The following is a 27,439-nucleotide window of genomic DNA, read 5'->3' on the forward strand; positions in this document are numbered from 1 at the left end:
CAAGAGAAATCTGTCATGATTGCTGCTGGGAACCCAGATGCTCACAACAGACACGTGAAATTGTCTTTTCCCCTCCAAAGCTTCTAGATGGGCAGGGATGGGGTTTACTTCAGGTCTCTCATTTGCAACCTGCATCACTCTTTTACTCTGTACAATAAAACGCTAATTACTGGGCAGGGTTTCAAGTGCTGTCCTCCACCCCAGCACAAGTGATCATTCAGGTCATTCCAGCGCTAAAAGGTTTGTAAGTGCAGCTATTTAGCAAAGTAAAGTAATTAAAGTGCTCTCTACAAATACCGGTGACCTCTTCGAGCTAAGCTGGAAGTCACATCACATTTTTATCGTTAACATTTAGTTCTCTGGGATGCCCCATCGTTTCAATAAAGGAAGTGATTGGAAATTTCCCAGAACAGTTGGAATGTTGTTGTTAGGCTGGGGAGTTTTAAAGAGGCGAAAAAGAATAATCCAGCCACACTCCAGCACCCCAAACTGTGGAAATGCTAATTAAAAATGCAAATAAAAAGGGTGGATGGAGGTGCGGGTTACCTTGAGGATGTCCTGGCTGTTCTCGATGCCCTCCTGGTGCCAGCAGTCCAGGACACCCTCCACGCAGCCGTATCCCATCCCATCGTCCAGGCTGGAGAAGAGGCAGAAGCCGAGGGTGCTGGGCATGGCCGAGGGGGTGGTGGTGCGCCGGCCGCTCTCGTCGAAGGACTGTGGGGAGAGGGAGCGATGGGGCGCGGGCAGAGCCGGGCAGCTGCCAGCCCCGCCGCCACAAAGCCTTAGAAATGCAATTTCACTAACAGTCCCCTGGAGATTAAGGATTAAGGTCTGGCTCTTCCTCACCAACCCCCGGCAGGAATGCCGCTGCTGACCCCACGGCACCGCAACCAGGCGCTCAGCCGCTCCATCACACTTGTGCTCCAGCCCCTCACCAGCTCCATTCCCTTCTCTTGCCGTCACCTCGGGATCCAGCTGGGTTTCTCACCTGCATGGAGAGGTGTCGTTTCAGCTGCCTGTACGGGGTCGATGCCGAAGGTGTCAGTGACTTTCCATTTTTAAACAAGCCGTAGAAGAAGTCCTCTACGCTCATGGTGCCATCTTGCCCCAGGTTATGTAGCACCTCTTCAAGTACCTGCAAGCAGCGGCGGAAAGAAATCACATCTGTTATTGCCAAAAAACACCACAGTAATAATGTGGCACAGTAGAAAGCATCCTATTCCCATGGCTGCAAAGCCAAAGTTCCCTGGTACCCTGCACCAGCCTAACATGGTACGGCAACCTTCATATAGAAAATTGCAGAGCCACAAACGCAATGAAAATCCTGCCTGTAAAAGTGTCCATGTTCCTGCTCATCTTGGAGCCTCCACCTTGTGAGGCAGCACAAAAACCCCCTTGTTTCATCCTGCTCCTGAGACAGGGTGACCTCAGGAATTCAGTGTAATGCAGCCAGACAGATGCCAAAATCCCAGCAGCTTGTGAAGTGACCAGGCACAAAACCCATAGGAAGACACTGCAAGGTTATAATAAATCTGTTTTATGCTTCAGGGCAGTCTGCTTTCTGAAAGCAAGACCAACCTTATTAGGATCAGAGATGTTAGGGCTAGTCCCTCGCTATTTCTTTGTCTCCATTTTTTTTTCCCTCCCCATTTTCTGCCTTGCTTATGTTTTAATATCCTGAAAACATTTTGTTGCAAATGCTGCAAAGGAATACCTGCTCAGAAACATGTTTTATGAAGGAAATGATTACAAGCCATGTTATTTTAAGATGCAAAGCAGTCTGATTTTTTTATAAGACTAAACCCTAAATTGACAAGAGACTTTTTGCTAAAGAAATAGTTTTCTCTTGTACTCTTCCTGGAAGACAGAAACTGCCCGCGGGCCTTCACAAAAATCAAAAGCAACCACCTATGTATATTTTAACCCATATTTACTGTCTAGCTAGAAGATTTCTGGGATTAAGGAGCCATGCTTGGAATCTAGGATATGTTTTTAAATTCCAGTTCACTCCGCGATCGCACGACAAGACACGCACGCGATGGTGTCAGCGGGGCTGGCGGCTGCTCTGTGCCACAGCAGCCTCCCACGTCTGATGGTTCAACACCAAACTCCCCAGAAAGCCACAAGCTGGAGCCGAAAAACCGCTTTCCAAGTAGCAACCTGTTAAGCAGAGCTTGTGCTCTAGGCTTGTGGTCTACCGTGGGTCAGGCTTTGTGTGGGCCACACTAAAACCCAGACGTACGCACGGGTGTGAGCGGGTCCATACGTGGTCACTCACCTCCCCGGCCGCCGTTTGGAGCCCGTACTGCTCACAGATGGAGATGAGCTTTTTGCGGTTGAGGTGCCCGTCTCTGGTGATGCCCAGGTGCTCGCAGACCTCCTGCAGTTTCTCCTCTATCCACTCCGGGGTGGGCAGCGATGTTCCAGGGCAGGCATTCAGGTCGTCTGGGTTCCAGAAGCGCAGCTGCCCTAGAAATGGGGGAAAACCGCTCTGGTTTCTGCACACAAGTGGCCACCAGAAGACCTGGGGGTTCAGCCCACCACAGGGCAGAGCCTCCCTCCTTGCTTGTCACACCCCATGGGACTGTTTGCTTGACTTTGTCCTGCCCAGAGCACTTGGCATTTTGAGGTATGGCAAATCCTGGTCTTTTGGACTCTACCAAAAGGAGCAGATCCTGCTCAGTGTTCAACCAGCACATACCACCATAGAATCATTTTGGTTGACGGGGACCTTCAAGATCATCAAGTCCAACCATCACCCAACCCATGTCCCTGAGAACCTCATCACCATCTGTCCAACCCTCCAGGGATGGTGACTCCAGCACTGCCCTGGGCAGCCTGTTCCAATGCCCCACAGCCCTTTGAGGAAGAAATTCTTAGTTTTTCCTCACCAATGGCCAATGTGGGCTGGTGGCCAGGAGAAACATGGCCCTACCAATGACACAGAGAAGGGACCTCTCCTCTTCTGGGCAGTTATGGGATCAAGGGAGAGCACTGAGCACGTTACACATCCAGATGTACCTTGACCAGGTCAAGAACTTCAGTGGTTGCCTGTTTCCAGAAATGTCACCCCTCAGGTAGAGCTGCCTAAACTCCCATCCCCTTTGAATGTAAACTGTAGTGTATGTTTTCATCTAAGTACCTCCAAACACCCCTTCAGGGGAAGGAAAAACCCCAACAAACAAAGCAGTAGCCTTCAGCTGAACATATTTCTTGTACCTCCAGCAAATGCCCCAAGCGCAGCCTCACCCAGCGGGAAACGCTCACTAGACACAAAACAGAGCTCGCTCGGCTGCAAGGCCAGAATCTTTCCCCCCACTATCTCACCCTGGGGCCAGAAAAGCAGCTTTTAGAGAAAAACATCTGGTCGCTTTGGATGGGATAAAGATTAGAAAGCGGCCAAAATATGGAAAAGGTGTTGAAGCAACTAAAAGTTGCATGGCTTAGTTCGAAACGCATCTTTGCATGCTGAGGGTTGGTGACAAAGCCTGCCGGCCCGGTGACAGGAGTTGTGACACCGCTGGCTGACGCTGCGGGGTCCCCCTTGAGCATCCCTGCCTGGACCGGTGGTAGAAAAACCTGTGCCCACATCCCAGAGCAAAGCAGGATGTGTCCCCCTGCGGTCCCTGCTCACAGCAGGACGTGTCCCCCTGCCGTCCCTGCTCACAGCAGGACGTGTCCCCCTGCCGTCCCTGCTCAGTCCCGAGCCCCACACGCAGTGTCCGTGTGGGACAGGGAGCAGGATGGGATGGGGAGCGTCTCCACACTCCAAGGGTCACCCCACTCCCCCTTGCAGGACAATTAGGAAACATTTAATAACTGGTCTGTGGTGACATGTAGTACCTACCATGTTCCTCTACAGCCAGCAGCCCCCAGGGCAGGACTGGGGACCAGGACCAGCCCTAACTGCTGTTCTGGGGGTGTTGGGAGACTGGAAGCACCCACACTACAGCCTTTGCACCAGGCAGGAGGAAAAAAGAGGGCGGAGAAGGTAAGGCACAAAAATGTGCCCTCCAAGAAGCCCTGCTTTAGCTTTTTTTGCCATCTTGGGGCTTGGGGATCCTGTGTGCACCTTGCTGAGCTCTCACCACATGGGGCTGGGACAGCCCAGTGCACCCAGCTGGCCCAACACCCTCTCCAAGGGTTCCTCTGATTCATCTTCAAAGCCAAAAAAGGAATAAGCAGATACAAGTGCTGCTGCTTGCTCTTACCCTCGGCCTCGTACTCCTCGCTGTCTCGCGTCTTCCAGTGCTGGGGAGAAAACAAAAGGTTCCTGAGTTATTACTATTGCAAGACACGGCCCATATGAAAGAGACTCCGCGATCAGCATCAAACGAGCTACAGGGCTCCAGCAACGCTGCCAGGCTTTCATCTCCCCGCTCCCCGCGGGCTGGGCTGGCAAATCCACAGCTCTTTGATGCTGCCCATGGCTGGCAGGCGAGGTGCTTCACTGGATAAACCACAGCTGCGGCAAAACGCCTGGAGCCCCACAAATGACCCAGGAGAAGCGGCTGATCTGAGGCCAGCAGGTTGATGGGGAGGGATTTGCCCTCCAAGCAAACCATCCTGCTTGTCTTAGATGTGTCAATGGTTGAGATGAGTCCTGTGTCCAGCTCTGGGATCCTCAGCACAGGACGGACATGGACCTGCTGGAGAGAGGCCAGAGGAGCCACAGAAATGATCCGAGGCTGGAACAGCTCTGCTGGGAGGACAGGCTGAGAGAGTTGGGGTGTTCAGCTGGAGAAGAGAAGCTCCGGGGAGACCTTAGTGCAGCCTTTACATAGTTAAAAGGGGCTGATAAAACAGATGGGGACAGACTTTTGAGCAGGGCCTGTTGTGACAGGACAAGGGGTGATGGTTTTAAACTAAAGGAGGGAGATTCAGGCTGACATGAGGAAGAAATTGTTGTCCCTGAGGGTGGTGAGAGCCTGGCCCAGGTTGGCCAGAGAGGTGGTGGCTGAACCATCCCTGGAGACATCCCAGGCCAGGCTGGACGGGGCTCTGAGCAACCTGAGCTGGTGAAGATGTCCCTGTCATGGCAGGGGGGGCACTGGGGGAGCTGGGAAGGTCCCTTCCAACCCAAACTGTTCTGTGATTCTGCCCACGGCAGATGCAGAGCCCGAGTGTGCCAGGTACCAGGGACGCACATCCATGGCAGGTAATTAAGCTGCAACGAACCCAAAAGTACAACGGGGACATCTGCTCCCAGAGCACGTGCAATCTGGGAAATTAAGCTTTTGCTGCTTTCTGCTTTCCCTTTTGACAAGGGGCACCCGTCTGCTGGAAGGCCACAGCCTGCACAGAGCCGAGCCCGCTCCAAAACACCTCTGCTGGCGGAGCTACGAGTCAGGAGATGGAACCGGGCTGGAAACGAGCTCTATGCTGAGCCAGCGAGAGAAAAAACATCCTCTTTGCTGGTCTTAAGCCACCCTGCTTCCGCTGTGGCAATACCACATCAGCTCAGAAATATGTTATCTACAATTATTTCCCCATGTACTACACGTTGTCCTGTCTCCACCACCCTTGTACCAGCCGAGGGTATTAACTCACACGCCACGCTCAGCGATATTAACTTCTGGTTTAGCAACAGCATCGGCAGATGTTACTTCTCCGCCGTTACAAGTGGGTACTTCTGCACACACGTGACCGATGGATTTGAAGTCAAAGTCACCCAGGACATAAAGAGGCTCTAAATCATCGTATAAAAAAGTTCAATACATCTCATTCAGATTACAGCTAAAAGCCATTAATCTACAACATTACCATGGAAACTGGATTAGGTCAGTGGACTTTTTTTTAGCTCTGCTGCTTGCTCCCGGTTCATCTGCCAAACCGGGCACGGGCTGTTCGCTGCTGCTGCAGCATCTCCATGTCCCCTCTGCTTTGGGGACGAGTCACAGGGTTGGAATCGGGGACAATTTTGGATGGAGAGGGGGGCTTAACCTTTGCTTCAGGCAGAAATCAGCCCAAGAGAGGCAGGAGGTGACAGGCAGGGCTGGAATCTGCAGCTCTTCTGGATAAAGCCAAGAACAGATATAACACTGCACCAGAAAACTGCCGATTTTAGCCCAAACAAGGGCAGTCCTGCTAGCATCGCCATCGAGGCACTAGGGTGGCAGATTCCTATTTGCTTCATAAACCATCAGGACAAACACACAAAATTCAGGAGCCGAGGCAACAGGTACTGTCAAGGTACCACCTGCAAAGGCAGAAAACAGCCCGTTTTCCCCAAAAATGCAGGAGCTGAGGCCATCCCAGCCCATAAGCTCCTGTACAAATGCAACAGGCAGTTTGGTGCTGGGAGAAGGTATTTTTGGGTGCCAGACAGAGCCGTTCCCTGTGAGGCTGCGCATCCTTGGTGGGGGCACCAAGGCTCAGATGGGGGGGTCCACCACTCTGTCAATATCTTTTTTGCATAAGCAGCATATATATTCTTATATAGAATCAGATCTAAACCATTTAGCCCCAGACCCTCTCACTGCAAAAACTTGCCTCTTAAAACGAAGAACCTCAAGCCCCAGCACATGGTGACACTATAAATACCCTGAAGGTGCTGAATATATCCATAAATACAACAACCTGGAGATGCTGAATATGAGGGGGAGCTGCAGGCTGATAATCCACTGCCAGCGCCCCTGGGGAGCTTGTGTCACCTCCCTCCCGGTGCCGGAGCTCCATTGTGCGGCGCTCAGGGGGTCCCTTTGTGCGACGGGGGCTCGGGGTCGGCCACCACCGTCGGGAGGACAAAGCGGGGCCGGGGCGGGCGCGGGGGGACGGTACATCCCCATGTCAGACACGACATTGTTTCCCGGCCCCGGTGATGCTCCAGCTGGATGCGGGTCACACGCACCGGCGGGACGCGCGCCGGAGCAGCCATCCCAGGAATGCATTATTGATGATTATTTGTGCAGGCGCGTGCTTGGCCGGCCTGAGGAGCAGATGGCCGCGGCTTTCAATGCTCACCCACCCTCCAGCATCTGCAGCCTGTGCCGTTTGCTCGCGGTAGCCTCTTCCCCATAATAAGGCGGCAACCTCTTTCCCCCCCGCCATCTGCTTCAGCAAGACAGACCTTTGTTCTCCGCCAGAATATATTGCTAATTAAAATGACGATCAGGAGCACACGCTGAGCCCGTTCTGCTTTGCACAGGGCAAGGTGAGCCTTCGCTCCAACACCAACAGGCCTATTTTTCCCTCCCTCCCTGCTTGCCCAGGGACCAGGTCGAGCAGACACCCCTAAAAGATGCAGGAAATCTCCGCAACCCACTTTGCAAATCACCTTTAGCTGCAAAGCACCAGAGTCACATCAATAAATGCACTTCTGCAGGGAGAACGAGCACTATCCTGAGCTCTCATCTGCACATCCTGACTTTATAGGACAGTTGCATTTGAGGAGCTGAAGACAAAGAGTTTCAGCCTGATGCTCCCAGAAGGTTTTGCTCTGACAGGCTGTGCCGTGCTGGAAACCACTCTCTGCAGAAGCAAACATGCAGATGTCTGGGGAGCGAGTGGCTTTGGCAGGGGACAGAGCTGGGATGTGACAGCAGTTTCTACAACTCGCAAGTAAAAGGGACCTTTCCCAGAGCTGAGCCAGCGGCTGGGGACAGGGAGATGACAGATGCCCTCTGCTGAGGTTTGGAATCCAGCATGGCCTTAAGGCTGGCTGAGGACCCAGGAGCCAAAGGATGCTGCTGCCCTACCACCAGCTTGGGGTTGGTACCCCATGGCCACCAAACCTGCTCCCCACCCCAACCCTGCACCACCACCATCACTGCACAGACCATCAGCAGGTGTAATTCCAGGTGAAAAGGAAACAAAAGCAAAGTCACAGCACTTCTGAGGCACACAGGCCAGCTCTCAGCTGCCACGGGCTTGAAAACCCAACAGGCACCATCACCTGTATTAAGCATTTAGGACAAAAAAGTTCAAGTGACAGCTTTGGCCACCGCAAGCTTTCGCATGGCATTTCCAAGTGCTTTTGTGGCTGCGGCTCCGCCAGCACCACATCCATGAAGCTCCCAAAGCCACTCGGTTCTCATCACCCATCAGCATCCATGGGGACAAACTCACGCGGGTCAGAGGGAACCTGGGGATCCCCACACCACCCTCTGCTCACAGCAGGGTCAGTGCCCAGAGAGGTGGTGGCTGAACCATCCCTGGAGACATCCCAGGCCAGGCTGGACGGGGCTCTGAGCAACCTGAGCTGGTGAAGATGTCCCTGCTCATGGCAGGGGTTGGACTGGGTGAGTTTTGAAGGTCCCTTCAACCCAAACCATTCCGTGATGCTGAATTCAACCCCAGCTGCTCGTGACTTTGTCCAGCGGCACCTGGAAAGTCACCAAGGCTGGAGGTGACAGCCACTCCGGGCAGCCGATCCCACGCACACACCGGCCCTCCCGCCTCTCCCTGTGTGTTTACAGAGACGAGAAGGGGAAGGAAGCCTCTCAGACAGAGCCTGAGCCCTTTTAATTGGCACCGGTTGAAAGAAAGCACCAATTAAGCCACAGTGCCCCAGTTCTCAGGCCAGCAAAACAGCCTGGGCTGGAGACAGGCTTGAGGAGCGCGGGCAGCAGCGTGTTATAGGCACAGCAGGAGAAACCTGGGCTAAAGCTGCTAGATGTGCTGAGCCCCAAGCTCCAGGAGTCTCCAACGCCGCCCAGAATTTCAGCCCCAGGACCCCCAATGCCTTCAAGCAGCTCATTTCTACACGTACCAAGAGGGTGTTCTTTGAGACAAGACAATAATGAATGCTGATAAAGATGAAAAAATGGGGATTTTTTGACTTTTTGCTCAAGTTGCAAGATAATTAACTACCTCATCCACCCCAAGAAGTGCTGCAAGAGGTCCCACCAGGAGACTGATGCAGGCAACAGGGATCACAGAATCACAGGCTGGTTATGTACCGGTTGCGTTAATTGACCGACCTCGTTAACAGCCTTGCCTTTTACACCTCCTTGACAGCTGAAACAGAGGAGTAAGATTACAGTGGCCTCTTCTATCCAGGGCATCGCTTCCCTGGGGGTCGTGGGCAGATTAACATTGATTTCAAGGTCAGGGCAGCCCATGTGGCCAGCGCCAGGAGATGGACGAGCATCCCTGTGGCGATGGGCAAAATCTACTGAGAACAGGGTAAAAAAAGCTGGCTCTGGTGGAAAAGCTTTACTTTGAGTTGTATTAATTTTATTTTCAAGCTCAGCTGCATAGGAATAACACAGAAACCTAGAAACGGGAAATTTCTCCCTTGTTGGGTTGGGCATCCCCAATGCAGGTGGCTGCAAAGCCTCCCCCTGTCTCTAGGAAAGCACAAATGAAACCAGGAGACAGAGGAGGAGAGAAAGCAGCAGCAGGTCTCCCTCCCCACTGGAAAACTTCCACCACGAGCTCCCGAACATGCAATACTGAATGGACAATGCTTGGCAAACTGGGGCGGGCTGGAACGAGCCCAGCTGCAGGGAAGCGCTGCCGTGGCCATATACTAACACACGCCACCAAACCAAACCACTCGTCTGCTCTAGAGAAGCTGTGGGAAATTCAGGGGTTAAAAGCGCTAGCACGGAGAGAGCCACAATTTCTGATCACAAAACCAGAAGGAGAAAAACAAATAATCTGGATATTCAAGCAAGCATTTGCATAGGTGTAGGTGGGGCACAGGGCAGCCCATCTTTTCCTTCAGTGCAGGAGCACACAAGCTTTCTGCTGGGAAAATTAAAAGTAGAAGACTGAAAGGAGAAGCAGACGGCTCAGGATTTAGGGCACTGTCCCAAAGCAGCGGCAAAGCTCTACTGCTCAGCACCCTTCTTCCCCATCCCCACAGAGAAGGCTCCAGAGAGACCTTATTGTGGCCTCTCTGTACTTAAAAGGGGCCCATAAGAAACATGGGGACAAACTTTTGAGCAGGGCCTGTTGTGATAGGACAAGGGGTGATGGTTTTAAACTAAAGGAGGGAGATTCAGGCTGGACATGAGGAAGGAATTGTTGCCCTGAGGGTGGTGAGAGCCTGGCCCAGGTTGGCCAGAGAGGTGGTGGCTGAACCATCCCTGAGACATCCCAGGCCAGGCTGGACGGGGCTCTGAGCAACCTGAGCTGGTGAAGATGTCCCTGCTCATGGCAGGGGGGGCACTGGGGGAGCTGGGAAGGTCCCTCCAACCCAAACCATTCTGTGGTTCTATGATCCCCTTGACTGTATAGCAGTGGAGCCACAACCAGGTTCTCACAGATGTGCAGGTGACCATCGCCTTGTCTGCAACAACCCCAAAGCACCTCAGGATGGTGTGGGGATGAGTGACATCGACGCTGGGGGTACAGCCCCCCCCAGCACCCAGCCCGGTCCCGCTCACCTCCTCGCAGCCGCCGGTGATGTGCTGGGGACACGCTTCCTCGCCCAGCGGCTCGATGACGGTCACCTCGGCAAAGTCCTCCACCGACTCCTGGAACTCGGGCAGGGACCGCCGGCCATAGCGTTTGCCGCCTTTGATGTACTTGGGCTGCGCTTCTGGGGAGGAGTCTGTGAAATTCAAGAACAAAGCGCATCGGTGAGGGGATCTTTGCAGATCCGGCTCCTGGGTCACAGCACACAGGACTGGTTTGGTTGTAGCATTTCCAGCACCGAATCGCCACCACCATTCCAGGAGCGCTGCCCTCACCGTGGCGTCAGGCCCAGTGGGTTGCAATTGGTCCTGCTCCATAAAACCCAAAGTAAGCTGTCACAATGTGGAATCAGGGCTACATCTTCCTCCCCCTTCCCACATTAAGTTTGTGCTGTCCATCAGATGAAAAATCAAAATAAAGTCCAAATCAAAACCAAACCACCCAAACACAAAGCAACAGCACCACAAAAAAACCCTCAACCTTGCAAATGCGGCCTCAGATGGAAAGTCAATTAGGTCTCTCCTCCTTGCACTAATCTTCATTACCGGCAATGGGCAGGTTTAATTAGGGACAGCGCTGCGCTTCGGCGGCTCAAGACTCCAGATGACACAGACACCTGGGCGAGTGCTGCTGCTTTCGCTGGGTTTAAATCACGGCTCCATTAAAAGTGTGAAAACAACCGGGCGAGTGGAAAAAATTGGGCAAGTTTGGAGGCAAATGTCCCCCCCGGGGGCCACCGGGAGCAGCTGATGCGGGTGACGGCGGGGCAGGTCCCAGCTTGTGCTCCACAACTAAAGCCAACTGCAGGATCTAAATAACCCTTTGGAGTCGTCGGCTAATTACAGGGGGCTCCGCTCGCATTCCCCGGCTCCAGCTTCCCGCAGCAAGCTCCTGCCTTCGGGGACTGAATTATCCAGGAGGGGCATCAAAATGGAAAAATAAATAAGCATGTTTTGGGCTATTTGCAGCACGAGTCTGGAGCGGGGGGCGAATTAAACCCGAGACCAAATCAACCAGGGATTCAATTAGGGAAAGGCTTTCCACCGCGCTTTGTTTCGGTGCTTGAAACCTTCCCCTCCAAACCCCCCCAGGATCCGATCATCTTTATTTTCTGCCACTTGCAGCGGCAAAAGCGGCAGCTTTTTAAAATTTTATTTGCGGAGCGCTGTGGTACAAAATAAATGCAAGGGTGCAATACTAATAAGGAGCGGGGAAGCTGTTCAATCATTGACAAAGGGTACACAGAAAGCAGTGGGTCTCTAAACCCCCCTGCCCAAATGCCTCCTCGGATAATATTCCTTTAGATATAGAAGAAGGCTTCCAGCTTGTTAGAGGGAAAATATATATATTCTGCAACTTAGCTATGCAATGAATTATAAACTACACAGGACGAGGAGGCCTTTGATTCCTCCAGCCATCCATATTGCAGCTCTAGGGAACAAACCCGGCGCCCCCGTTTGAACGAGGCCATCTTAACAAGATTTGCTGCAGCTGGGGCTCGCACATGAAAGTTGTGTGATGAAGAAAATCGCAATGAGACAGGCTGATTAAGTAAGAGCCCCAGAACAAAAGCAAACCTTATCACTCCTATTAAAGCCTGCCCGGTGGTGAACAATCTCCATCGAGCAGCTCTCTCTGAAATGCTAATATTTGTGGCTACTCGTTCACCCATTTATTCTGCCAGCCCCCTGCCCTTGCAGAAAAGAGCTGGGGGGCTTTGGTTTTTATTTTAAGTCATTTTTTCCCCTCTAAGACAGAAACGCACCTCCACGCCCATCTGTCTTCGGAAAGACGTAGGGGAAAAGAAGCTGTAATTTAGCAATAATTAAGCTATGGCTTAATTTCCTTTTGTATTTCCCAATGCTCGGAAGAGTCTTTTTTTCACCCCCCCTACCCTCACAATGTGTTTAACCCTTGCTGAAGCTGAAAATCCAGCTGTATATGGAAGCACAGGTGCCTTCACGCTACAAACACTTTAACAGCAAGCGGGGAAATGGGAACATCTCCCCGCTTTTGTGTTTTAAGCATTTGGAGGCGGGCAGCTGATTTCTCTCATTCCTCTTCGCTCTGAGCACCTGGGTGTCCTTGTTGTTCCTTTGCAAATAGAAAATGATAAAGTCTGGGAGGGAAAGGTGACAGCTCACAGGTCGAGAAGAGCAGAAAGTTTGCTCCCGCCTTGCAAAGCTCCGGCTTTGCAATAGGCTGTGCCTAAGCCCAGCTGCTGAATGGGTCCCAGCTCAGGCACCCTGAAATCCCATTTCCAGAGCCTTCTCCCTTGCAGAAAGCCCCAAGCACCATCATCTCTGGACCAGGGTCAGCATCCTCTGAGCCCCCTGCCCTCCTGCTTCCCAACCCAAACCCCCAGCACAGCACCACTGTCGATGCTCCCACCACCCCCAGTATTTAGGGAAAGCTGCGCACACAGCAAAAAGCAGCAAAAACCTCCTTGAGTGCAGAAAGTTCGCTGATGAGCTGAACAGTTTCTCATTTCCAGCCAAAAACTCAGCAGAAAGGATGGAAAGAGCTGCTCAATCCTCACCTGCTTTCAAAGGCATGTGAGGAAACCAAAGGGACATGTCAAAAACCATAGGATCATTTTGGTTCAGAGAGACTCTCAAGATCGAGTCCAACCATAACCCAGCTCTAGCACTAAGCCATGTCCCTAAGAACCTCATCTAAACACCTTTTAAACCCCTCCAGGGATGGCGACTCCACCACTGCCCTGGGCAGCCTGTTCCTTCCCATGAGAAGGATGCCCGTGAGACAGCCCTGTGTGCTATTTATCCCCCCAAAAAAGTAAAATACAAGGTGTTTCAAAAAGATGGACCTGATTTCAAATTGAAACCACTTTGAAATTCAGTCCATCCTTTGGAAACGCCCTGTATTGAACACCGAGGGGAGGCTGCTCGTGCTCAGGTCCGACCCCTGGTACCCGCTTGTGCAACCAGAGATGCGGCTCCTCAGAAAACGTCGCATTGTGTGGCTGACAAGCCACCGAGAAAGGGAAAAAAGAAGAAAAGAAAATAGGTCAAACCCTCCCTGCTTCCTACAGCCCCTGGTGACACGCGGGCTTAGTAAAACACACACTCCAGAGCTGGCGCCTAATTAGACACTGGGGTCTGATCTGCCCCCCTGAACTGCCCCCAGGCTGGGGGTGAGAGCAGGAGCCTCCAAGAGAGCAAATCGATTGTCTTGGGGGGTTTGTGGCCCCCAAACCACCCCTGAAAAAACAAAAATCAACCCTAAATCTGCATTTCACAAGAACCCCCCCAATTAAAGCGCTGCAGACAGAGCCATCAATCCCCTGGCTCGCTTCCTCTCCGTCCATCTCTGCAGTTCAGCGTCTCCATGCTTAGAGATTTACACTTGATTCCCTGCCTTTCTGCGCTAGATAAGTCATTTCAAAATCCTGCTCTGCCCTCAGATGCTTGGGGAGGGGCTGGGGGGGCTCCCCATGATGCTGAGCAGCGTTTTCCTGGGCCCGGCATCAAAGGCACGGAGCGCAGACAAAAGGGGGTTTAGCGCAGGAGACCCTCGCTCGGCGAGCCCCGTGTTTGGAGGAGAAATTAATTGCTGAAGATTTGGAAAGGAGGGATCCTCCAGACAGCTTAGTGCTGGGCAAAGCCCATCGCAGCTCAGATCGGCTAAATCCTAAATCCTAATCCCCCAGGCACCAGGTACTGTCTAAACTCCTCCTAGTCGCTATTTCACACTTCAGGCTCAGCAGCTGAATGGAGGCGAGTGGTGGCAGGGTCACCACAGCCCTAAAATCAATGTGTTTTGTCCCAAAGGCATCGCTTGTGCCTAAACCAGCCCTGTTCGGACAGTGTCACCTGCTTTATACTTTTCCCAGACCTTATGCATGAGTGATGTTTCCCACATGGGTGGGATTCCTACAAGGGCATCATCCCCATCCCCATTCCCGGGAGGGCATCATCCCCATCCCCGGGAGGGCAATTCTCTTGTCTCCATGTGCTTGGAAGCAAAATAAAAGCCCACAAAGACCCAGCAGCCCCAGGGAGGATGGCATCAAGCTGCTCTTTAATTTGTCCTGGGTGCTCCTGTAATCCTGTGCTCCACCCCAGTAATCCCTCCCTATTCAACGCACAGAGCTGACTTTTTATTTGCCATAAGCGGGGGGGAAAAAAGCTTGATTTCCACCCCCCTCCTTAATCACCCACATCACTGATGTTTTTTTTCCCTTTCTCTCCCTCATATCTATTTTATTGTCCCCAGAATCCCCTCTCACTGCTACAGTGACCTGGGGACAAAGAGCATCCGTGGCAGCAGCACCCAGCCTGGGTCCCTCAGCAGCGTCTCTCCAAAGCATCAAACCCCACTAATTCAGGTTATAATTTACCTGCACACACCACCTTTTTCAGGCAGCTCCGCAAAGGTGCTGCTGAGGGTGACGGGTCCTAAAATAAGCTAAAATAAGCTCTATTTAAGACACAGCTTAAAATCCCAGCTGGGATTTTCCCAGTGGTTGATGCTCCGGTTCGCAGCTGGGTCTGTGTCCCCACACCGATGTCCTCGAGGGGATGGAGCTGATGACGGAGCTGGGAACTCTGCCTGCCTGGCTTTGTAGGGCTGTTTCCCAGGCAAAGTGCCCGCAGCACGCCAGGACATCCTCCCTGCCAGCCTGCCCTTTGGAAACACAATTTGGCTTCTTTGCCAAGAAAAAAGTAACTCAAAATATGTATCCTGGCTGCTCTCTGCAAGCCTGAGTGCTCCCAGCTGCTGCTTCTCCGCCCAAAACGGGGAAACCCCCAACTTCTGCAGGAACTGCTTTTGCATCCCACGGCAGTTTTGGTTCCTTGGGTCCCCCTGTCACCCACGGGCTCCTTGTGCTGCATCCATGGGGACAGTGATGCTGGGTCCCCTCGGCCAGGTAGCAGCTGGTTTGGGGACAAAGACACGAGCCCTCCGGCCACTCACAGACCCAAGGGACCTTCCTGTCACCCGAAAGTCCCCATGTAAAACCACAGCATCAAGGCACACATTTATTTCCTCGCAAACTCCGCAGATGCAGCAAACAGACTTAAATTCTGTGCCTTTTTTTCACCCCCCCATTTCCAAATTAAATTTTCATTTAAATGACACAATTTGGAGCTCTTAACTCAATTTTCCCCAAGCCCGGGGCAGGCTGTAACACCAGCGTTTCCACAGTCCCTGACAGTTTGACACCAACAGCACAAAGCAGCTTGTTCTCCAAATCTCGAGTTTGATCTAAATTAAAAGCAGCAAAGACTTCAGCGTTAACTGACCTGTCAAAACCTATTAAAAATAAATGCCCCGCAGGCCTGCCCGGCGCAGGCTCCCTACCTGCACCGCACGCCCTTTGATCACCTGCAAAACCTGGTGACAAACGTGTCCCCGGGGAGGGTTCTCCAGCTCCAACGCAGCCTCTTGCCTGCTGCATTTGTGATAATGTGATAATCCCAAATGTTGCCCTTTTCTAGAAGATTTATTTATATTTAAATCAAGCCGGAGCTTCTCAGCCATCCATCAAGGGACAAGGTTCCCAACTCGCTCCTGAGCAACCCCTGACCTGCGGGAAAACCACATTAAGGGATGCTGGGTGCTGGAGCTGTCATCACCATCTCCCTCTAAGCATTAACAGCTTTGAAAATATAAGAATCTACCATTTACATCTCTTGGGCCCTGTGGTTTTTGCAGCCTATTTAAGGGGGAAAACTGTAATTTTGCTGACTGGCTGCACTCTTGATGGTCCAGCTGAGATTGATGGTCCAGCTGAGACTGATGGTCCAGGAGAGGAAACCTGCAGTTTCTCTCTCCCCCCTTGCTAAGCTGTTTTCTCCTTTGGGGATTTCATGCTCCTGAGGGTCTGAAAAGCCACATTTTCAAGACATGCTGAAACAAAGGGAAGGAGAAAACGGGGCAGTGAGGACTCGCAGCAGCCGCTGCTTTCTCCAACCAGCCCCAAACTGGGGTTCATCTTGTTTGGAAGCATCTTTGGGTCAGACTGATGGTGAGAGAAATGCAGTCACCTCAGAGTAGCTTCCTATGGTGCTGAGCTCACCCTGCTCATCTCAGACACAAGAAAACAGAATGGACTTAAAAAAAATCAGTGCTAGATAGGATAGGTATTAATATTTCTACGTCCGGCGGCCCATCTCCGGGAGGAGCTCTTCCTCTAATAACCATCACAAAAACCGCAGCAGTATCCAAAGCCAGAGTGGGTTCTTGATAAGTACTAAAGCAATTATGTGATTGAACTGCCTGTAACGATGTGCTGCATCTGGAGAGCTCCTAAAGCATCCCTGGCCACCAGAATTGCGGTGTGGGATGGAGAAATCTCAGCCCATTTAGCAGCTGTGGGACATCTCGAGCATCTGAAGTGCTGTTAGCTGTCTACAGGCAGACATCACATGCATCTCCAGGCACTTAGATCATGGTAATGGGATATAAATATCTAATAGCTCAGAAAATGCTTTTGTACAAGGCTCCACAACAGACCTTAACTCTCTCTTCTCTCTGGGTCTGGGCATCCAAGTAGAAGAGCACCTAAAGAGCATTTTAGCTTCTAAGTTCCTCTGCGAGAGCCACCCACATCTTTGCCAAAGAAAACAGAATCACACAGAATCATAGAATGGAGTGGGTTGGAAAAGCCATCAGAGATCATCCAGTCCAACCCTTGGTCCAACTCCAGCCCATTGACTAGATCATAGCACTAAGTGCCATGTCCAATCTCAGTTTCAAACCCTCCAGGGCCGGTGAGTCCAGCACCTCCCTGGGCAGCCATTCCAATGCCCGACCACTCTCTCTGCACAGAATTGCTTTCTCATCTCCAGCCTCAATTTCCCCTGGCAGAGTTGAAGCCCATGGCCCCTTGTCCTATTGCTGATGCCTGGGAGAAGAGCCCAATCCCCACCTGGCTAGAACTGCCCTTCAGGTAGTTCTAGAGAGTGCTGAGCTCAGCTCTGAGCCTCCTCTTCTCCAGACTAAACAAGCCCAGCTCCCTCAGCCTCTCCCCATAGGGCTTGTGCTCAAGTCCCTTCCCCAGCCTTGTTGCTCTTCTCTGGACCCGCTCCAGCACTTCAATCTCTTTCCTGAGCTGAGGGGCCCAGAACTGAACACAATACTCCAGGTGTGGCCTCCCCAATGCAGAGCACAGGGGAAGGGTCACTGCCCTTGTCCTGCTCACCACGCTGGTTTGGATACAGGACAGGATCCCATTGGCCTTCTTGGCCACCTGGGCACACTGTTGGCTCACGTTGAGCTTAAAACGTGCTATTTCAGATAATTTTAGTATTTACCTGGCTCTTGGAAGTGCTCTTCATTTGACAGGGTTCTGGATAAGATGAGGATGAGTGCTTCTTTAAATTGATCAAAGTGGACCTGTGGGGAGGAAAAAAAAAAAAGGGAAGGAGGAAGTCAACTGGTGCAGATAATTAAATATCAAGCCGATAATCCAGCAGGAAGACGAGCAGCGATGCAAATCTCATGGACCACCATGCTGAGCCGAGCGCCTTGACATGGGGCATGATGAACCTGAGCTCCTTCAGTGTTGGGGCCTGGAGAAATGACAGCCAGCAACGTGAAGACACAGCCAGTGTCTTTGAACACATTAAAAAACCCCAATATTTTTGCCATAATGATGTAAAGCCACTGCTTTAGTGCTTTAATTGGGTTTTTCCATCAAGCAAGAAGCCAAAAGAGTGTGTCCAGAGGACCACAAGCATCTCCATCACTTGAGATGACCCAGCCAGGGTGGGTGGCTCCTCCAGGGGGACCCCAGTCCTGACCAGTGATGTAGTACTGGGTTGTGGAAGTGCTCCAGTGCCCTAATTAAGCTTCACAAAACACTTCCCAAAGCAGATGGCAGAAAGTTGCACCCTTTGCAGGACAGCCCTGCCCCGGCTCCTGCCTGCTGCTGCTCCACAACCACTGGAAATACCAGGTCTGGATTCCCAGCGTGGCTACGGGGAAAACAAGGAGGAATGAGGATTATTCCCCCCCCGCTGCCTCTTTTCCATCTGTGTCTTCCTGGAAAGCCTCCCGCCTCACCGCCACGAGCAGTTGCAAGGGGCTGGAGCATCATCCTTCGCAGCCGCGCCGGGGAATGTCAGCGATTCCAGCCGCGGGGGACGGGAACCCAGGGACAGCTGGGGAAGCGATTTGGCGTGGGTCAGCGCCCAGGCAGAGCTGCCTGCCCCCCTCTTCAGCTAAATACATCTCCGGAGAATTTTTAGCATTGAATAAGAGACTTTATATTTAAAGAACGCAACGAGGTTGCTCTTGCTGGCAGGTCCGATCGCTGCGGATCCATCACGAGGGTTTTAATGCCACTGGGGGAGGCACGAGCTGCAAAGTCCAGGTCTAAACTTTGCCAGCTTGTTCTCAGGGTTGAGCCAGCCCAAAAAAGAGCAACGTGGCCCTGACAGACAGGGAATGACAGCAGAGAGAGGGAACCACCTCATCCCGCAGCTCCAGCCATGCAAATCGTCGCTGCGGTTTTTAACACAGGCACCTCCAGTCATTAAACAGTTAGAAATACATTCGGCAGAGAAACTCGTCAGGGATGCCTTTGTCTGAATACTAATTGCTGCCCTTTGTTCCCAAGGCCTGGTGTACTTCAAAAGGACAGTTTATAGAGATAGGAGAATTTGCCTGATTAAAAAAAAAACTTGACATTTAGACTAAATGAGGATGAATAAAAGATGAGGGTGTTCGAATAACAGGTCCACTCCCCGTGGGATCTTCTCAGGAAGGGAACGGTGACACCAGCCATGGGGACGGGCACAGCCGGTCCTTTGGGCAGGTGCTGGGGACAGGTTTGGATGGGACCACGCAGCAGCAAGAAAATACACTAAAAATCACTTTTGCAAACACACCAAATGAGCAGGCAGAGTAAAACCACCCAGGCAGGTGCGGGGAACACAACCTGCTCTAAGGACACCCCTGACTTGGGGAACACAACCTGCTCTAAGGACACCCCTGACTTGGGGAACACAACCTGCTCTAAGGACGCCCCGGGACTTGGGGAACACAAGCTGCTCTAAGGACGCCTGTGACTTGTGTTTGCCAAGCAGCGATGACGAAGAGGAGGAAGAAAGAAGTGGGGACTGAGCCCCCCCGCCGCAGCTGTGCGCAGGACAGATGGCTCCGTGTCCAGGCTGTACAGCGATTTTACCGTGACCGCCGCGACCAAAGGATGCTGGGGAAGATTAGGCTGCGGGGCAGGAGGTGGCCGTGTCCTCCAGCCCCCTGTGTCATCGCCATGCGGCAGGATTTGAACATTTAAAATGCAAATGGGCAGCATGGAGACACGCGGCGAGCGCTTGAACAGGCTCGGGGGGTCCTGCAACCAACTCCGGAGGTGCAGCCCAAGCTGGGAGAGGGGGCATGTTTTTCTTCAGGGAAAGCTCTAGCCCATTCCTAACATTAGATAACCAGGAAAAACAGCATCTGTTCGTGGTGCACATTTGACCTTGGCTGCTGCATGTCTGTACACAAAGAGTACTTCAAGAGTGAGAGAAATGCAATTGTTAAAATTAGAGCTGTGCTCAAGTATGAGCCAGGCAAAGCCACAAACACCACAATACCTCACATTTTAAGGAAAGCAATCCTTTCTTTTATGGAAAAAACCCTTTTATTTATTTTTTTTTTTGCTTAGAGAATATTCCCAGCAAAAGGAGGGGAGCACTGATTACAGCAGCATTGCACAAAGCACCATCCACTTCTGGAAAACAGCTTCAGACAATCACAGAATGGACTGAGCTAGAAAAGACCTCAGAGATCATCAAGTCCAACCCTTGGTCCAACTCCAGCCCATTGACTAGATCATGGCACTAAGTGCCATGTCCAATCTCAGTTTCAAACCCTCCAGGGATGGTGAGTCCAGCACCTCCCTGGGCAGCCAACCCAAAACCTTTACAAAGGCAAGGCAGAAGGTACCCAGCAGCAAAGGAGTGTTGGGGTGCTCAAAGCGTAATGCTCTTTCCCACGTGCTCGACTGAATTTGGGTGTTTTGGAGGCATCAACTCATTCATCTGCCCCCAGGGCTCTCAAACAGCGAGTTGAGGGCTGATCCAAATCCAAACCAGCCCGAACGCAGCAGAGTTTGAGAGGCAGTGACATGGAGTGTGTTAGTGCCCAAAGCGCGGATCAGGGACAGAACACGCGTCCCTGCAAACCCCACAGCGACACCCGGCTCTGTGTGGTGCTGGGGACGTGTGAAGTCCCTGCTGAGGAGAATTTTCCCAGAACGAGTAAATCAGAGGCAAACAAGACTAATAAGCCACACAGAGCAAACCCAGCCCAGCTTCCCCACGGGAATCGGGAATCAACCAAGCTGCCGAGCATCCCAGCACCTCTGAGAAATCCCGACGCCCGCTTTAAAGCGATTTTCCTATGAAGCTGTGACTTATTAGCACTAGAAAGGGAATGTGTGTGTGCCAAGCTACCTTCTGCTTCTTGCTGTTTGTCCCTGCAATGCAAAGCAGCAGTCTGCAGTCCTGGCCTCTCTGGGACAAGCCAGCATTGGTGGCTCCTTCCAGCTTCATCTCCATCTTTGAGCAGAGTTCTTGTCCCAAAGCCCCGTCCCTGCTCGCAAACTCCTTCCGGCAGCAGAAGGTTGCAGAGGGAAACATCAGGTGGGGACAATATAGGAACAGGGTAACCTTGCAACCAAGCCTCCTGCCTGGTGTGCAAAAAGCCGCCGTGGGCTCAGAGGGAATATATCTGCAAGGGGTCAGCAGGAAAAGTACTGGAGGGAGCGGAGCCGTGAAACCCCACGCCACAGTGTCCTTGCCACGGGCTCAGTCGTGCAGGGACAGGGGGAAACCCAGGCTCCGTGTCCCCACTGCGACAGCCACCAAGGACGGTCCCTGGGGAGGGGCTGGAGGTGCCTGATTTATAGAATCATTTTGGTTGGAAGAGACCCTGAGGATCAGCAAGTCCAACCATAAACTAACTCAAACGCTGAACCACATCCCTAAGAACCTTGTCTATGTGCCTTTTAAACACCTCCAGGGATGGCAACTCCACCGCTGCCCTCGGCAGCCTGTTCCAATGCCCAACAGCCCTCTCCAGGATTCATTTTTTCCTAATATCAATCTGATTTACCCAGCCCTGCAAATTCTATAACCACAGTCATCGCTGCAGCCCATGAGCACCAACCCAGAGACACCACATGGCGTCAGCTGCTAATTAACGGGCGCTGCACCTCAGAGGCGAGATGAGAGGGCATGTCCGCAAGCGTCGTCTCAGCGCGAGGGGCTGGAGGAAACAGCGTTCCCGAGGAATCCCAGGAATGGCAGCATCGCCTCCGCACGCCATCGCGTGAGGAGAGCAGCGCTGGGACGCTTTGGCTCTGCCGTGAGCCAGGGCAGGATTTACACACCCCCGGAGATATCACGTACCCGTTAATCCCCAAAGCATCGCACAGAGAGGGGGATGCAGCACATCCAGCCCTTCACCGGGATGCCGGCTCACCTCCCGCTCCAGCCCAGCAGCCCCACACTCATCCCCGGAGTGAAACCCCCGCACAAAAGCAAGCGCGTGGCCCCACCGAGTCGCCCCCTCGGTAGACAAAACGCTCCCCCCTCGCCGTTGCCCTCCCATAAAACCCGGCCCCGGGAAGCGCAGGAGAACAAAAGCTGCTCCCAGCGCCGAGAGGGACCATCTGCGGCAAAGAGCCGGCGGGGCAGGTGCAAGGAGCCCGTGCTCGGGGAGCAACATGTTTGCTGCTATTCTCCCGACGAGCTCCCTAGGAAACCCAGAGGATTCGAGAGCTATTAAATCAGGCTGGCGCTTAGACATGGGCCATTGCTGCTGCTAACGAGCATAAATGCCGGGGAGACAGGAGGAAATGTAGGAGACAAAGGTTATTTTGACGTTCAAGTCGCAGGTTGTAAACAAGAACTGTCCCCAAAGACAAAGGGTGGGGAGGGATGGAGCTGGACAGAGCGAGCGCGACCCAGCACGTGGGAAGCTTTAACAGGGGCTTTTTGGTGCACATTTGCTGCATTTAACTTTGCTTTCACCCACTGAGCGTGCCATCGCTTTAGCCCTGGCCAGCTGTGACAACCACATCTTCAGCCCTGCCCTTCCATCCCCAACCATCCCACCAGCACAGCCAGACAGCGGCACCCGAGCGGTGGGAGCTCAAGACAGCCGAGCAGTATAGAAAGTCTCGGGTGCACAAGCAAATGCCACACTGCAATTCCAAAGGTCAGAAACCTCCGTCTGGATCCATCCCTGCTCCAGCACCATCAGCAGAATCGCTACGGCTCCAGGGCAGGCGAGGAAGAGGAGGCTTTGTTCGTTAAAGGAATTATTTTGTTTCGTGAAAGCTGCAGTTTGATAGGAAATTGGAGTCGGGATGGCTGCTTGGCTCATGTCTATAGAGAGCCCTGGCTGCCCCGCTCCGCGTTTTCTGATATTAATGAGCAGGGATGGGATTTCAGGGTGATTTTGAAGGACGCAGCCGAGGCGCTCGGAGCGCAGCGTGCCGGCAAGCGGGTAAGGCAGGAGCACAAGGACATCCATGCTGAACATGAAGGCCCCCAAGGATGAGCAGCTTGTGCCCCACACCCTGGAATTTAACTCTATAAAGGTACAACCACAACTGAAAAATTGCTTTGGAGAGCATGGTGAGCTCCCCATGGCAGGATCCTGCAGCCCTGCAGAAGGAAGGAGCCATTTGTCCCCAAAATTTTGTCCCAGGCGGGTCTGTGATAACCACAGCTGCCTGTAGACACCAACACCAGGTAATACAGGCAAAGGCAGCTCAGGCCAGCTGGAGTTGGACAGTATTGTCTACTTTAGGGAAATGTGCATGACTGCACACAGCCCCACCAGTCAAGGTAAATCACGGGATCAAGCCACGGCTTTAGGTCTCCATCACATCCCAAGCACCACAGGGTTTGTGCAAGCACCTGGTGAGTTGGTTCAAGGAGATGACCCAGGTCGGCAGTGGCACTAACTGGAGCTGGGGGACACATGTGCTGTGTGAGCCAGATGTGCTCGGCCAAGCTCCAGCATCGGTGCAAGGGCAGCGGGGACCCGGCACTTGGTCTGGCCTTGGACACTGAGAAACTGCACCCTGCATCAGGGCAATGCCAGCACACAAGGCTAAGCATGAAGTGGTGGTTTCTGAGAGTTTCAGGTTGCCTCCAGACAGGGAACACACATCACAACAGGCTGCCCAGAGAGGTGGTGGCTGAACCATCCCTGGAGACATCCCAGGCCAGGCTGGACGGGGCTCTGAGCAACCTGAGCTGGTGAAGATGTCCCTGCTCATGGCAGGGGTGGCACTAGATGAGCTTTGAAGGTCCCTTCAACCCAAACTGTTCTGTGATTCTATGATCAGCAAGCAGTTTCCTCACCCTTTATCACTCTCAGAAGCCACCCTGTACCAACACCAAACAGAACAACGGACCTTGCAAGTTCTGCAGCCCCAGAACCTCAGTGATGTTGGGCATTCACAAACTACAGATATTCAGCCTCTTTCCATCACCATCCCACGCGTGCAGGAGCAGCTGCCTGGTTCTGCCTCGCTCCCAGGCCCTGGACCCCCCACAGCCCCCCCCCATCACGCCAGCCTTACCCTGCCTAGGAGGTTGCCTTGCAGGAGGGTCTGCTGCAGCGCCGGGGCCACCTCCTCCAGGTGCAGCATGTGGCAAAGGTCGGTGAGCTCCTCCTGCCCCAGAGACCCCGTGCCCGTGCTGTCGAAGCTGTCGAAGAGCTCCTTGAGGCGAGCTTCATACTGGTCCTGCTCAGCTTCATCCATCCCATAGCCTGCCACGCTCACCTGCAGAAAGATGGGGATGGTGAGCATCAACTGCAACAGGGAAGGCAAAGGCAAAAACAACCCCAAGGGATGGTCCAGGGGCAGCTCATGAGGCCTTTAGCTGCAGTTTTTGTTTGCACTAAGTGAACCTGGTGTTTTACCAACCCCTCCAGCTTCTCACATCCCACTGAGACCCCCCTGCAGTGCTGGTCCAGCTCTGGGTCCTCAGCACAGGACACACATGGATCTGCTGGAGAGGGGCCAGAGGAGCCACAGAAATGATGCGAGGCTGGAACAGCTCTGCTGGGAGGACAGGCTGAGAGAGTTGGGGTGTTCAGCTGGAGAAAAGAAGCTCCAGGGAGACCCAACTGTGGCCCCTCCATACTTAAAAGGGGCCGATAAGAAAGATGGGGACAGACAGGGGTGGAAGAAATTGTTGGTCCTGAGGGTGGTGAGAGCCTGGCCCAGGTTGGCCAGAGAGGTGGTGGATGAACCATCCCTGGAGACATCCCAGGCCAGGCTGGACGGGGCTCTGAGCAACCTGAGCTGGTGAAGATGTCCCTGCTCATGGCAGGGGGGGCACTGGGGGAGCTGGGAACGTCCCTTCAACCCAAACCGTTCTGTGATTCTACAGGTGAAGCCTGAATTCACACAGCAGAGAGACCAAGGGAAAAAACCCTGCACCCAACGCTCAAGGCTGAGGACAGCCCAGGTGGCTGGGACATCCCCGGGCTGCATGTCCCTACCTGTCACCTCACACTGGCTCCACAAGCAGCTCATTTGGCTCAGCTGGAGCAGCTGGTGCTGCAGGGGACAATTGTTCCCTTGAGCTGGTTCCCAGGTGTTGCAGGTGATGCTCTGCCCACCTTAGCAAGAAGATAAACAACCATCCCAGCAACAACAGCTCAGCAGTGACAGGGAGCAACGTGTGGGGCTCTGTCTGCTGTGGGGAGGGCAGGAGATCCCAACCCCTGCCTCTGCCCTAGTTCATACAATTCAGGTCACCACGTAGAATCATTTTGGCTGGAAAGGACCCTCAAGATTAAGTCCAACCATAACCCACCTCTGGCACTGCCCCATGTCCCTGAGAACCTCATGTCCGTCTGTCCAACCCTCCAGGGATGGTGACTCCAGCACTGCCCTGGGCAGCCTGTTCCAATGCCCCACAGCCCTTTGGGGAAGAAATTGTTCACCACATCCAACCTCAACCTCCCCTGATGCCACTTGACCCCCCTCCATGAACACAAAATGCATCCCTGCACCAGATATGTTCCTTTATATACTGGCCTGGGTGCAGGGAGCCCCAACACACGTGATCCCTGTTGATACCAGCGTGTGGCATCTCTGCCCTCCTCCAAAACCTCAGCACAAAGCCACACGGTGCCCTGCGCTGGGGGAGGTCTCCCTGTCACTTGCCCAAGGGCTTTGTCCTCCCCTCCACGCCAATAATTTTCCATCTCTTTCTTCCCATCACTAAGCAGAGCATCGCAGCCCCAGGAACTGGTTTTGGGAGGGAAATTTCCTGTTTGAAATGAAGGATTTGGCTGGCGTCTGTTCACCCAGCCTGGCTGCAGGGCAGCAGCAGCGTAACCCAGTGCCACAACAGCCGTGGCGTGCATGGCCACGGCAGGGGACGTGCCACCAACCTGGGGGCACTGGGTGGCAATGGGCATTGCAGGGACCCAGTGCTCCAAGGACACCCCTGGGCACCCCAGGATGCTCAGCCAAGCTCAGACCAGCACCAGCCAGGTCTCCACATGAATTTTGTTTCACCCACATCACTGCAGGTTGTTTGAGCCAGAGTTCCCAAAGAGGGGGTTCCTACCCAAACCTGCTACGGAGCAGCCATGTCCCCTGTCCCCGTGGGCATCGCAGGGTTCCTGCAGCCGCCCGTGTCACCGATGGTGCGCAGGGACATCCCAGAGCAGGCAGAACTGCCCCAACTGCAAGGCGCACCGCCACCGCACCCCCTGGCCCCACCGCAGCCTCAAACACCCTGCTGACCTCCCAGAGCATCGTGAGCCACCACTCCAGCTCACACAAGCGCCCGGCGACAGGGTGGCAACCAGAAAAACCCATCCCACCAACGCGGCTGGAAAACCGGGCAATCTCCAGGGCAGACACCGCAGTAGCCGCATCCTCAGTTTCACTGGCCGCAGGAGCAGATGAAAACGCAGGGTGGCATCGGCTCCTGCACCTGCTGAGGGACGCAGGGCTGGTGCCAAGCAACGCACAGGGTCCACGGGACAAAAATAGCCCAGGCTGGCCGTCCTTCCTCCCGCGGTGACACCAGCAAGGACAGCGGCATCGCCACAATCCCTCCCCATCCCCACATCGCTCCCCCTGAGCCTCACACCCACCGTGTCCCCTGGTTTTACCCCCAGATGCCTCTCGAGCTGCTTCAGCAAAGCGCCCAAGCACTGCGGGGAGGACAGAGGGTGCAGACACATCTGCATCCAACCCAGGGCGCGAGGGAGGAGGCAGCACCCGAAAACTCAGGTACCCGCGAGCAGAAGGAAAGCGGCAAACTGGTTTCCCGGCTCTCAAGCTGGTAACTCCATTTCCCACCCGCAGCCACGGTTCAGGGCACTCGATGGCGGCTGCTGCCGGTACCGGCATCGGGAGAGCCCCGGCAGCCGCAAACCTCACAGCCGAGCCTGCAGCAAAGGTGGCTCCAACCCGTGGGGCTTCTCGGGCATTTTGGAGCTTATCTTCAGCACCCACCACCTCCCGGCCCCCCAGAGTCCTCTCCAGCACCCGACGCTACTTCCACACTAGAACCAGCTCCCCCAGTTAGTGCAGAAAGCTAAATGCCCTCACCCAAGGTGAGCGTTGAGGTCACCCCCTCTCAGTGTTACAGCAGCAGTCAGCCCCAAAAACTTACCCCACGTGGGTCCAGGTGAGGGAGGAGGCACTGGGGACCCTATAAAACCAGCAAGAAAAATGCGATCCCCAAAGGGGAAGAGCATCAGGTGCACAGTCCCTGCCTGGGGACAGACCTGTGCAGCAGCCCAGGTGACTTTTGGGCAAGGGCACCGTGTCCCCATGGCGAGGGACAGTCACCAGGCTCCGCACCAGCGCGGTGAGACCCAGCCACCCCCACGCAGCCCGGGGAGGGGATTTCACGCTTTCCAGCGCAAAAAGCATCAGGAATAAAGAAAGAAGGGCCACGCTCTTCGCCTACCTGCAGTCAGTCAAGGCCGGCGAGCTGCCGCGATCCCGCACGCATCCCGCACAACCTCCATCTTAGGCAAGCGGCTCCGGCACGCAGCCGGCTGCGCAAGGTGACCCAAGATGCCTACTCCCGGCTGAATT

At 53.6% G+C, this 27,439-nt stretch overlaps 1 protein-coding gene across 6 annotated transcripts in view; it reads right to left on the reverse strand.

The window, feature by feature from the left end:
- NIN (ninein) overlaps positions 1-27,439 on the reverse strand; it is a 67,823-nt gene that overhangs the window by 36,626 nt on the left and 3,758 nt on the right. For all 6 annotated transcript variants that reach the window (XR_014184723.1, XM_082059511.1, XM_082059507.1 and 3 more), the window contains exons 2-8: positions 23,942-24,145; positions 17,646-17,727; positions 10,335-10,501; positions 4,212-4,251; positions 2,279-2,469; positions 989-1,135; positions 547-714 (exon numbers count right to left, since the gene is read on the reverse strand). Coding sequence is in view for 5 of the 6 variants with exons in the window: in XM_082059511.1 (XP_081915637.1) it covers positions 547-714; positions 989-1,135; positions 2,279-2,469; positions 4,212-4,251; positions 10,335-10,501; positions 17,646-17,727; positions 23,942-24,124 (978 nt within the window). In the remaining variant the exon portion in view is untranslated. The remainder of the gene's footprint in view (positions 1-546; positions 715-988; positions 1,136-2,278; positions 2,470-4,211; positions 4,252-10,334; positions 10,502-17,645; positions 17,728-23,941; positions 24,146-27,439) is intronic.

The sequence above is a fragment of the Streptopelia decaocto genome (assembly GCF_964273445.1).
Source record: "Streptopelia decaocto genome assembly, chromosome: 7".
NCBI lineage: Eukaryota > Metazoa > Chordata > Aves > Columbiformes > Columbidae > Streptopelia > Streptopelia decaocto.